This window comes from Helicoverpa armigera, chromosome 5, assembly GCF_030705265.1.
Source record: "Helicoverpa armigera isolate CAAS_96S chromosome 5, ASM3070526v1, whole genome shotgun sequence".
Classification (NCBI taxonomy): Eukaryota; Metazoa; Arthropoda; class Insecta; order Lepidoptera; family Noctuidae; genus Helicoverpa; species Helicoverpa armigera.
In genome coordinates, this window is record NC_087124.1 from 12,588,130 (window position 1) to 12,601,013 (window position 12,884).

General features: G+C 35.9%; 3 protein-coding genes across 6 annotated transcripts; 2 read left to right on the forward strand and 1 right to left on the reverse strand.

Annotated features, from left to right (window-relative positions):
* Positions 1-1,029: 1,029 nt before the first annotated feature.
* Positions 1,030-3,476, forward strand: LOC110374654 (uncharacterized). Of its 2 annotated transcripts, none has more exons than XM_021332472.3 (3): positions 1,030-1,199; positions 1,635-1,693; positions 1,815-3,476. In XM_021332472.3, the coding sequence occupies exons 2-3, from the start codon at positions 1,640-1,642 to the stop codon at positions 2,808-2,810; spliced, it is 1,050 nt and encodes a 349-aa protein (XP_021188147.3). In that variant the 5' UTR covers positions 1,030-1,199; positions 1,635-1,639; the 3' UTR covers positions 2,811-3,476. The 2 variants fall into 2 exon arrangements, with proteins under 2 accessions (XP_021188147.3, XP_049697754.2); XM_049841797.2 differs by lacking the exon at positions 1,030-1,199 and adding an exon at positions 1,441-1,459.
* A 433-nt stretch (positions 3,477-3,909) lies between these two features.
* Positions 3,910-10,972, forward strand: LOC126055062 (casein kinase II subunit beta). 3 transcript variants are annotated; one of them, XM_064034954.1, is made up of 8 exons: positions 3,910-4,049; positions 4,301-4,376; positions 4,448-4,550; positions 5,368-5,467; positions 6,545-6,636; positions 8,510-8,699; positions 9,110-9,207; positions 10,633-10,972. In XM_064034954.1, exons 2-8 carry the CDS (start codon positions 4,305-4,307, stop codon positions 10,662-10,664), a joined length of 687 nt encoding a protein of 228 aa, XP_063891024.1. In that variant the 5' UTR covers positions 3,910-4,049; positions 4,301-4,304; the 3' UTR covers positions 10,665-10,972. The 3 variants fall into 3 exon arrangements, with proteins under 3 accessions (XP_063891024.1, XP_063891026.1, XP_063891025.1); XM_064034956.1 differs by having other exon boundaries at positions 4,002-4,054; XM_064034955.1 differs by having other exon boundaries at positions 4,038-4,178.
* LOC126055061 (protein maternal effect lethal 26) lies at positions 10,945-12,662 on the reverse strand. Its single transcript, XM_049842653.2, is given in 2 exon segments — positions 10,945-12,410; positions 12,499-12,662. Coding segments are annotated over 2 exon segments (1,038 nt in total). The 5' UTR covers positions 12,550-12,662; the 3' UTR covers positions 10,945-11,423.
* Between the last annotated feature and the right edge of the window lie 222 nt (positions 12,663-12,884).

The following is a 12,884-nucleotide window of genomic DNA, read 5'->3' on the forward strand; positions in this document are numbered from 1 at the left end:
TCTTCTCTCTAATAATGAACAATTCTATTTTGTCAGAAGTTACAGAAAGTACGAAAATCGAACATCACGAAAAGTAATTGAAAAAATGAAATTGAAAAAATCTGTAAAATGTTGTTTTTGATTTTGCTATAACTTTTTTCTGGCATTATATTTTTTTTTACTTTCTTAACAAAAAATGTTCTACATTTAACGGGCTATCTAGCCATATAGGTCTCGTTCGTGGTGAACATTTGGACCGGAATCGCCCATTGTCCTTTACCAGCTACCTACATAGATGACTGTGCAAGCATGCCGGTTTCTTTCAAGTGAAAGTGGACTAGCAATAAATCTTACATTGTGATGGGTATTAATTTGTACCCAATTCAGGTATTTAATATTTTGCAGACAGATAGCACATCACTATTATTCAGGGGGAGGTGCCAGGCTGTTCCAGACGGAATCCCGGGCCGCGCATGCGTGCAGCATTGCGCGTTCTGTCACTTGCGGCTATCCTCATTTTATCTCTACACAGTTTGTGATCTAGACTTTAGACAAACCTAGCTATCTAGCTATTAACCTAACCATAAACACGAGTAGGTACGCCATTTTTAAGCGTAGCCCTGCGTATCATGAATGAAAATACGTTGTTGAATGTAGATCATGTCAGTTAGTAGATACCTACCTACGTAGGTACATGATTGTAGGTATACGGTCAAATAACAAATGTAGGTACATGGTTACCAGTATTTCTCACTTTTGAATACTCAATAACTGAAAGATTGGATGATTGAAAATATAAACAATACGCCGCTTTATACGAAAGCAGTACCTAGGTATTTAAGATACTGGCGAACAATACAATTTCTTTTCTGTACCAACTTAAATAATTTGCTCAAGACTTCATCCTTTATTATTTTTGCCATACTTTCCGGGTTTCCAAATATTCTAAATTCTATAACGGTTCAATCAATCATAGAGCAGCCAATCAATCGTTTTTTAATCTGTATAAACAACCACAGACAATCAATCAGTCAATGAAACCTATTTTTGCTACAAATAAACGTCAATTTCTATGAGTAATGTAATGACACTTTGAGTCACTTTGTTTTGTACAATTTATTTATTGATTGTGAGAGTAAATTATTATTTTAGGATTGATATACATAGGATTTAAGTAACTATATATATTTGCTGCAAAGCCCGGACAAGACATTGGAACCGTAAGTGATATTTATCATAAAGATATACTACCTACCAAGTGTGAGAAAATATAAATTTGCCGTGTTCCTGTTAAAAGTGACTCAGAGATTAATTTCTCAATATTGTGGTGCAATAAACGATAACACTATGAAATAAATAGGTACAAAATTAAACTGTTCCTAAAAAACAGGAGAACTTAAAAATCCAATCAGAATCTTATTCAACAGTGTTTTGTTTCTTTTTGGAATTTCGGGTTTTAAATCTGTTAAGCCGGTTTTTTGTACGTATGATTAATTATTAATTTAGTTAGATGGTAGTATATTTATATTTTCTTTAAAATCTTATAATTAAAATGATAGTTTCAGCATCTACCTATATTATTTAATATTACTTATCACTGTGTACATATGCATTCATAATAATAATTCACTGTTTAAACTTTTCTTTTTTTACAGCAAACATGGCCATGGATATTTCACCAGCTACTTCAAGGCCTAATGTGGAGACTTGTAATGTAAGAAAAATATACTAATCATTAATTAAAAAGAAAATCAATCACATTTATAAAAAAAAACATCTTTATAATTCAGTACATCATGTTATGAATACTAACACACTATCAATTTTATTTACAGAGTCCACTGGGGCATGTGTCAGCAGTTTACAAATGTAAAACAAGTGAAGCAACTAATCTGTGTGTCTATGACGCTTTAAGCAAACTAAATGATAATGGCGAGTTTGATATTGGAGGCACCTACACAGACTCTCCAAGCCAACCTGAGTTCTGGTTCTTCTACACCACGTCTGTGTGCCACGGAGGCAATCATTTACTCAATTTGTTTGTATGCCATAGAAAAACTGGCTCATTCGCGATAGATATCTCCAACTCAAATGAACTGACACAAAAAGTAGGAGATGATGTTCCCCATTTACTGATCCCAGACACTATGGCCAACTACACATTCAAGTCAACGAAACCTAATCAAAACTTTTTCATAAAAACCTTCTGCTTCAAACGATTAGAACGCTTTAACCAGTCCTGCACTTTATTTATACCGATAAAAATAACTGTCAACCCAAAGTTTGTGCTGAATGTAAATGTTGTGAAATCTATAAAACTCCAACATGATTTGAGTGGACTTCTGACGAAGCAAGAAACCACAGATTTTGTACTGGAATCATCCTCTCACAAAAAGTTCCCAACGCACAAGATACTGCTGGCCGCACACAGCCCCGTACTGAGGAATATGCTCAAGAATTCGGATGTTTCTACCATGTTTATTGATATTTCGGACAATGACATGGAATTACTTTTGCAATTCATATACACAGGCACAATAAAAGATGTGATGAAGCAAGACTGTTTGAAGCTGTTAGAGATAGCAGACAAATTCCAGCTGACCCAGCTGTTCACATTAACTCAGCATGTGATTGGAGATCAGATCAATGTGAACAATGCGGTAGAAATGGCAGTGATTGCCAAGAAGTATAAATTGGAAGATTTACAGAAAAAAGTATTTTCTTATATTGCAAACAATCCCAAAGTATTGGAGACTGATGCGTGGAATGATCTCACTGATGTTGAACTGACAAAGTATCTGTTCCGGTACACTCGATCGATGATGGAATAAAGGTATCAGGATAGACAACAAAGCATCCTAGAACAAGTACAATTTTATGGTATTTTTCTATATGTGTATATAAATATTTTAAATTACAAAATCAATTTTGAGATTCTGCAGTGTTCCATGTTTTCTATTGCTTATATGTATAGTACAGAATAATCACTCAAGTACTTAATCCAGTAATGAATACTCTGATACAATAGTTTTATAATATCCATTAAAAAAAATTACTGTGTTTGATAATATATAACCCAGTAGCCAGTAGACTCATCCCTTCACAAATATTGGTGTTATAGAAACTCTCTGCCTTCTGATATTTTATAGTATTTACCTTCATAGTAGCTATTATGTTTGTATTAACTTTTGTAAAAATGTAACTGCTCGACTAATATTGCCAAGTATGGAAAAACCTAGCTGGATATGTGATATTTAGGAATGGAATGCTTTGCACATGGTAAAGGTCTGTGATAGTAGTCCGAGCAAATTGTACGTCGTGCGTGTGTAAAATTGTATACATTTTAGGTGGTATAACCACGTTTGTAAGAAACAAATTCATTTTTTATAATGTATAAACTTTTATAGTAATTTTTACGTTGTTATTTGTTTAAGTTAATATTTGTTCTTTTCTGTGTAATAAATACCAATATAAATAAATGTTTTCTTATTACTTAATACATAATTTTATTAGCGGTTTGATACCGTATTACGATATTTACTGCTAAAGGGTTACGGTCTGCACAAACTAAATGGTAAAATTAGGTTGCGGGTGGGCATTGACTAAAAAGGCAAAATAGAACACACTGATAGCAAAAGTACAAAGAACACGTCCTACAAAAATTCGGACAGAAAATCCTGGTCAGATAGTTCTACAAAAATCGGCTCGATTTATATTTGTCCTACAACAAACAAGTTAGACGTGGGTGGATAGATAGCCTTAGGACATGAACAGTATCAATCTTGGAAACAAAGGACGATTGATAATTTTTAATCGATGTGTGAAGGATACAAAATAAGGAAAAACAAAAATGCTTTAAATTTGAAAAAGGAATAGCCAAAAACCCTCGTACTGATACTGACTACAGTTTTAAAAAAATGTGAATGGTTGAATGAATGAAACCTGTAGTTTACACAAGATCAAAGACAATATTGTCTATATTCTGTGACAACCATACAATTGAAATAATTTCTCTCTCCCTCATCCCAAGGTACCCTCCCGTCAAGCGTGGCTAATCAAGGCACGAAAAGGTGAGGTTTGTCATCATTTTATTGCATTTAATTCTGTTTATTTAACGTATATCCTAAAGTAAAAACAGTGAATTTGCATTTCCGTGTCGAAATTTCAGTGTGGACTTCTATAAAATCGTGAAAAAACAGGTGAAAACATCGGAATGCTTAGAATTTTGTTGTAACAGTGTGGACTCCGAAGCGTTGGATTTTTTATGTCCGAAACCCGGAAAGGCAACCGTTTTCGCTTATCAAACAGTTTTATTTTTTAGGAAAATGAGTAGCTCGGAGGAGGTATCATGGATTTCATGGTTTTGCGGGCTTCGGGGAAACGAGTTCTTTTGCGAGGTATGTGTTTAAATTTTGTCACTTATGGTGGAAATTGCTGTGGATATTGATCCAACATGCGTTTGTTTTAGGTGGACGAGGATTATATTAATGATAAATTCAACTTGACGGGACTAAATGAGCAGGTGCCACATTACAGACAAGCACTGGATATGATCTTGGATCTGGAGCCTGGTGAGTTCCTTACACCATTAACATAGTTATTATCGGGTTATTTACCAGTTCCTGTGCCAATAACATTAATGACTCCCAAAGTAATAGTCCAAGACAAAACAATTTTGTTAACCGGGCCCCAATTTTCTTTCAAACAAAGCTTTATTTAGGTCATCAGCTTTGACGGAATATAAAACTAACCCCACAATATATGCATTTTGATGGTACAATCTAGACTGAAGAAGCCAAACTTTTTATTGTTTCTAACAACATAACCTTATTTGTAATCAAAGAATGTGTGTCAGACAAGATAAAGTTGGTACCTATACAAATTGGAGTAATTGAGTTTGTTATCATCCTTATTAAATACTTGTGTTTAATATTGGTGGAATATTTAGGTTGAAATTAACAAAGGTGTCTTTTATATAGTTTTCCATATACTTATTGCTGCATGACATCTTAACATTTGTGTGCATGTATATTAGTCTTAATCCAACCAAAGACTGTCTGTAAGAGATCGCTTTTAGTCATAATACCACATATTTTGTCAACTTTTTGATGTACATAATAAAGAATATATTGATCTACCTGCACCAGTATACTGGCAAAACATATGCCTTCTCTAATCCATTTTTATCCAGTTGTTTTGATATTGATTGAATATGTTTAATCGCCTATTATTCTCAAGAATAATAAAATTTCCAAAAAGCTGTTATTGTGAATTGTAAAATACATAATAATTAAACAAATTATTTATTTCATAATATTCTTCAAATTGATAATAATATGATTCATTGTTTTTTGTCTTAGTAATTGAGTGTGCTTATTTTATTCCCAGATGATGACCTTGATGACAATCCAAACCAGTCGGATCTGGTGGAGCAGGCCTCCGAGATCCTGTATGGACTGATCCATGCTCGCTACATTTTAACTAATAGGTAAGTACTAGTAGTACAACCTTAAATATCATTTGGATACTAGCCAAAGCTTCTTAAAGCTAAAGCTTAGCAAGAACTGGTACTAAAATTCCGTATTAAAAAAAAAAAAAACAAAATCATAATTTATAAAAAAATATAGGAAAGAGGAATCTTTCACAAGACCTAATAGTAATATTGATTGATTTTATAATTGAAATGTGAGGGTATCTACAGTGGGAGTGAGATATAAATAGAGTAGGGTAGGCTGACCTACTATTTTATCCCATAATTCCATGTAGGACAAAGCATTTACCACATATTAGAAAATTGACATGGCACGATTCTACATAGTTAACCCTCAAATTATATATATATTTTTTTATTACATAGATATTTAACAAAATGATTTATAAATTAGAATTCTCTACATAAAACCAGTCATTTTGTATCTAATAAATGTAAATGATTTGCAATGATATTAGCAAACGGGTACATTTTGAATAAACCATGTTTGGGCTCACAATTAGCATTCAATGCAAAGCTTTATTTCATTGATATTCCTTAAGATACTTTGTATTGCTAATATCAGTAACTTGAGGATATTATTATAATTTTCTGTTTATTACCTAAGCTGCCTAAAAATAAACTTTGCATTGATATTATTTATAAGTATTTTGTCTCCATAGGTTTCATTCCAAGAACAATGGTTTTTACCTCGAAAAATGTTGTTGGTTTTATAAACACAAATACTACTACCACGCACGCGGGATTGCTTCGCGTGTTTGATTGAGATAGAATGTGGATGCAGGCCAAATGTCCCAAGTGCCTAATGAAATATCATTGTATTAAAAACATCCAAATTAAGGGAAGCATTTGGTGCTTACATATATGGTGAAGCCGGTATGTTTGACACCAGTCTAATCAGCTACATCGGGTTAGACTGGAAGGCGACCTCAACATAGTTGGGAAAAAGGCGCGGAGGATGATATTCTTTGCAAAATTGTTTGTAATGCTCAATTTCCCTTCCATGTGGTACTTTCACAAATAAAATACTTGTCTTGTACATGATATTAAAACAAAATATTTATTTTTCCACAGAGGCATTGGACAAATGTTAGAGAAATTCCAGGCGGGTGATTTCGGCCACTGCCCTCGTGTTTATTGTGAATGTCAACCTATGCTTCCACTTGGTGAGTAAACACGGCTTATTTACCAATATCTAAAAATAAACAACATTTTTGGTCGATGACTTCATGTTTTTTGACAAACTTTAGAAGGGTTTGACTCATTAATGAAAAACACGTCACGTCTTGAAGGCACCGCGTATTATGTATACCTACATATATGGTTTGTAACAAACATATAAGCCCGCAGATCTTTATATGAAATATTACCCTTTTTTTGTTTTAACGGCGCTTAAAATCGATCCCCTTTCCCTTCCCTTCCCTTTTTATACACAGCAAAAGAACATTTGTTGGCCATAATTTTGCCCTTACAAACAATGATTGAAATTATGCATGAATATACTCGTAAACATTTAATTACCTAGATAAGCTAGAGCCATTCATCATAACTTCAACATCTATACACTAAATTGCTAGTTCTAAACAAGCCTGACCTGAAGTCAAGGTACTTTGTTCGTAATACAGCTGGTACAGTAGACCGCACGTCAGTGGTAACTGTCATGCGCCTTAACTCAATAGAAATAAGTACGATTTTCTTATAAAACTGTTACCACTGACCTGAAGTCGACTGTACCCTAACATCCTGAAACGGCCTCATTATTTCACGAGTAATGTCTCTCATGTGGACGTAATTTACTTAATGACACATTCATTGTAATGATAGGAAATCTGTACTTATTTGTTGCGCAATTTTGATGGTTATGATAGTAGAAACGTATGGGAAGTGCGCATTTTGTCTTTGTTAAATTTTGACGTGGTAGAAACGTAATATTTTCCCGTAGATTACTATAGACGGATCCCAATTGTCTATCTATCTGTTGTTTTTAACCTAACGTCAAATTCCTATCTTTAGTAAGCAAAATAACAGATAGATAGATAATGGAAACGGCCGCGCATAGTTATTACGTACTAAACGCTAATATCAACACGCTCTGTGATTGAAAAATAGAACTAGTTAGTCAACAAGAAAAAAGGGCTGCGGGCTATTTTAGGAATTTCACACATGAGTAGGTGCAAAAGGGGTTGTAAAGTATGTCTATAGTGTACGGTATAGTAATATTATAAAGCTGAACGATTGCTAAACGAGCGGGATCGATTAAAAAAATACTGCTGTATCAGACAGCCCAGTTATCAATAGAGGCTAAAAGCTTTTTATCATGATGCGTAGAGTAGTTCCCGCGGGAAGAGGAAGGCGGAAGCTAGCATGAAAATAAGCGCGAGGATATTCATTAATTCATAATCTATCAGTATATTTTACCGACTTCAAAAACACTGAAAGACTATCCTTTTTTTATTTTAGTTGACACGAAGTGGTTTTCCCCACGTCTAGTTAAAATATCAGAAAATTTAAGTTAAAATGTCAGAAGTTATTAAGTTATCAGTTAATTGCTCCTTAAGTATAATTATGCAACTATAAACAAATATTGTGAACACTAAATACGTGTTCTACATTGCGCACGCGTTTGACACGTGTCATAACTTATCTGTAAACAAAACAAAACATAGAGAAGATTAAGGTTTTGCTTATGCTCTTCTCTGCTTATTTTGATTGTATGTACATTGAATCATCGAGTTGATAAAGATCTCGGCAACATCGCGTGAGCTGCGCTGTAGCTAACCATTTTATGTACACACATGCCCAGCGCAGAGATTATGGGCAAATTTTTGAGTGAGGCCTTTGTCCATAAGTGGACGTTTTTCGACTATGGCGAAAACCCAATTTGCCGAATGCAAAGGGGTTTATGTTTGCAATTACTTTTGAATTTCCATGATCTAGTTCATTCCTTCTATCACACACCTACACAACCAGCCTTCAAACTCCAAACTCTTCAAAAGAGAATAACTTACGGAGGTTTAATTCCTTTATTCTCTTCTCCAGGCCTGTCAGACGTGCCCGGGGAGGCTATGGTGAAGCTTTACTGTCCGCGGTGCATGGACGTGTACACGCCGAAGTCGTCGCGGCACCACCACACGGACGGCGCCTACTTCGGCACCGGCTTCCCGCACATGGTGTTCATGGTGCACCCGGAGTATCGGCCCAAGCGGCCCGCCTCTCAGTTCGTGCCTAGGTATGTTGGAGTTTTGTTATGTAGAAATATAGGTATGAAAAATAAGTAACAAAATGTTGCACATTCATACTTAGAGATGAATGAATGTAAAAATTGAAAAAACCGGAAGTAGACAAAAAGACTGATAAAGCTCTAGTCCCAGGGGATTAATGAGAAGTAGTCTTAATTTTGGCAAGTAAAAATTGATAAGTTTTAATAATTGTCTTGTAATAGAAATTTGCAGTTTGCTGATAGTCCCAAGAGTAAGCATAGCGAAAGTACCATTTTTGTGAATGTCTACATATCTTGTGTCTGTAGTTAGATGAAAATCTGTTTTGAGTGTTTTGTATTTTTTTTTCCATTTCCTGTTAAATGAACTTGTTACATTTTTTTATTTTCTTATGTGTACTACATAGTATGAACATGTGCAGGTTGTACGGGTTCAAGATCCACCCGCTCGCATACCAGATCCAACAGCAGGCGGCGGCGAACTTCAAGGCGCCGCTGCGGAGCCTCTCGTATAACAACGGTAAACGCTAGGGCGGCGCCCCACCCGTGTACATACGTCACCGCTGCCCACGCAGCCCCGTATACTCAGCTAGTCTCATGCTGCGAACACCAGCCATATAAGAACTGGCGATGACTGATCTTACAAATACAACTAAATATACCTTTCATAAGTTTCATTTTCGTCACAAACCGTTCTTATATGACACAACTCGTCTCGCGCACTGAATTTTTGTGTTCCTTCTGTTTCTAAATCTAACTTTCACGCTTATAATAAGCTTCAGTCTGAAGTGTTAGCGGACGTTTGGCTTACACCGGTAGTCGCGCCGGCGTCGGCGCCGCGCATGCGTGAGTACACGGAGCTGTCTGTCTCTATAACATGTGAAACGTGTCTGTACATGTGGACTTACTAAACTCGTCTGCAATAACAGTTGGGGCCGCTATCGCTGTTTACTTACAACGGACGCAGAAGCGTCTCTCAACAACCGAATACTTACAAAGGGCTATTCTGTTTGTCGTGGGATGTTGTTCTGACTATTAATATAATGATAATTACTACCTGTGGCCAATTAGTGATAACTTAACACTTATTGTAACTCCAGCAGCCGTCGCTCACGACTCTCGTGTCATGGACATGTCAAGTGAGCCTACTCGTTGAGTGAACACGTATTTAGTTTAATGACACTTGTGTCTATCAAATCATAAGTATTGTAGAAAGTAAATGCAGTTGACGAGTCGTAGCAATATGTACTGTAGCTTGCATTCAAATATGAAGTAATTGTAGGGGGTTCATGTATTTTTATTTTTATATCCGATTACAACCATTAGGATGTAGGTGATCATTACATGGACGCGTATTTTTTTCATCAGAGATATATTCTATTTCGTTCTTGTGTACCGGTTCCAGTAATTATCAATAAACGATAAGACAACTATTGGCCTTTTTTCTTGCTTATCCTGCATGTTGACCACGTCGAATCCTCTCGCTGACCGCATATCGAATGGATTTATAGATTCCAAATTAGATATCGTGCGACATAACACTGACACTGAGAGTGATCGTAGCGTCGACTAGAACTTGTGACGGACGCAATAATAGTACACTTGAAATGAGTACCACTTTAGTTAGTTACGTACATGATCGCTATATAAAGTAGTAGCAACGCTAGCACATGGACTGTTCACATACACTGGGCCGCTACCGACTCGGTGCGAGCTTGAGTGACTGATCATTGACGCTTTAGGCTTGTTGCATTGCCCGCTACGCTTGTTACGATTGCAAATACATAGCTGAGCGCTGAGCCGCTTCCTAGCGAGCCCATCGCGATGTGAATGGCCCATCCGCATCACGATACTCGATATTAACAAGAGCCTTGTCGCACCACACCCCGTCGTTAAACCGTCGTGGACTAACATTTTAACAGAAGAAAATGTTTGTTTGCCGCAGAACTGAAGACTTCCAGTAACATTCCAAAATGATTATTTAGCCACCGTGTGCGCCGGCCGCAGGGCACGTGACATATAGCCCCCGCCGCGGACTGACAGGTGACCTGCGCCGACGCCGCACTATCTGTCTCCAACAGTAACATACATAATGATAATATTTATTATTTAAACTATTAATTTACTTCCCATATAACAATACAGTTATGTTTTAAATTCAATAAAGTTTATTTTTACGTTTTCTGTATAATATGTTTTTCATTTATTTTGTATGTATTAATAGTTTTGACATGATGTTGTATAATAAAAAACAAACTTTTTTATAAATATAGGTATATCATTTATTTGATTTTATCAATTAATAATTACACTTAAGTCTAAAAAACAAAGAACAAAATATGTTATAACAAAATCATAAATTCCAAACATTTACTTATGTGACAAAGACTAGGCCTTATATTGTACATTACTTCAAAGTAGCAAGTTGTGATCGAGTTAGAACATAAGTAACAAATTATTTTTAATTCACAGTATACTGATATCACTTGAAACATTACAAAAACTTGTTCACTTACACATAAAAGTAAAAATTATACAAAAATAACTTTAAAAGACAAATGCTGGGCATAGACTGTAAAACTGGTGGTAATCAGAATAATACCATACATATTCAGTACACACTTTAAGATAAAGTACATTGAAGATATCATTACAATCATTTGAAAATATGACACAGACAGGAGTACTTGCTCCTCATTTATAATGAAATACTAAATATTAAGTCACATTGAAAGTCTATTCAGTCATGTAAGTGCACAGTTGCTTGAGCAATTCAGGATTATTTATCTCATCAAAGGAGCTACTGCGTAGAACCTCCTTGTTCTCTTTGATATACTTCAGAGCCTCAGCTTTAAGGAAATCAGAGTCATACATATCAGCCACAATAAGTATGTCTATTGCATTATCTAAAGTTAGGTGTTCAGATAGAGCAAACTCTGAGAGCTCCCACAGACCTTTCAGGTTATACCTATCTGCCAGCATAAGTAAACTAGCAAAGTTAGTATTTTCTATGTCTTTTACTGTTCCAGTGTAGATATATTCCAGCATATATCGTAAGTCTTCTCCACTCACGTCAATCAGTTTGACATAGCTGTTTTGGCTCTCAGCTGTTTCTCCTTTGAGCATAGCTTTAAAAACTTCACTGTGAGCAGCAAGTATGACTTTGTGGATATTAAACTTGGCGCCATCAGCCGATTCTATCACAAAATCTGAGCCAATAGGGTCAGTAAAGAGAGCACTGCAGTCATGGTTTAGTTTAATGTTGTCAATGACTTCTAAGCTTACCCCTTCTGCATCAGTGAAGGGGAATGAGACAGCTATAAATAATTTCCTGTTTTTCAAACATTCTATGTCTAAATCTGAGAAGCTTTACGTAGTGAGGTAAGTATGAGACAGTTCGCTGAGCTGTTTGAACTGGAATTCTGTGAGGTATTGCTGCAGGTACACTGTGCTTGACTTCTTATCGACTTTGAACTTGTTGCCGCAACTCAAGGCGACGCTGAACGAGCTCACGCCATGGTTACAGATAAATAAATGCAGGAGGAATGTGTTACCCACTTGCTCCGTCTTGTACGAGAACCAGTAGTCCGCTACATCCTGCATGTACGTTCCGCCGATGTCGTAGAAGTTAGGGCGGTAAAACTTCTGGTAAATGTTGTCCAGACACAGCCATTTCACTTCACGAGTCTGGCAAGCTCGGTGCCCGTACACCACGTCTGTAGCCTGGATCAAAATTGCACAAGGTATTACTCATCCTCCGGTACAAAATTACGTCAACAAACATAAAGTAGGAAATGGATGGAAAACTCACCGTGATATCGGGTTTTTTAACTCCTTCATCTCCTACACGTGGTTCATACATGGTAGCAGTATTTATTGTTTACTGAGAATAAAAGATCAAAATTTAAACAAGAGCAAATAACAGGAAAACACTAATTCAGGAAGAATAAACAACTGTCACTGTCAGACAGAACAACGAAGGACAATCTGCTGTCATGTCAATATTACAAACAAAAAAATTGTTTGAGGTAGTGGTTTCGGTAAAGTTAATATTTTTTGGATTGAAAAAGAAAGACATTAGAATGATCTTTCCCCAATAAGTAATGAAAAAATAAAGAAGCATTTATGACTAGCACTTATAATGCGTGCAGTCTAGATAGTTTTAAAGCCAAGAAGACCAAATCCGTGGACTATGAC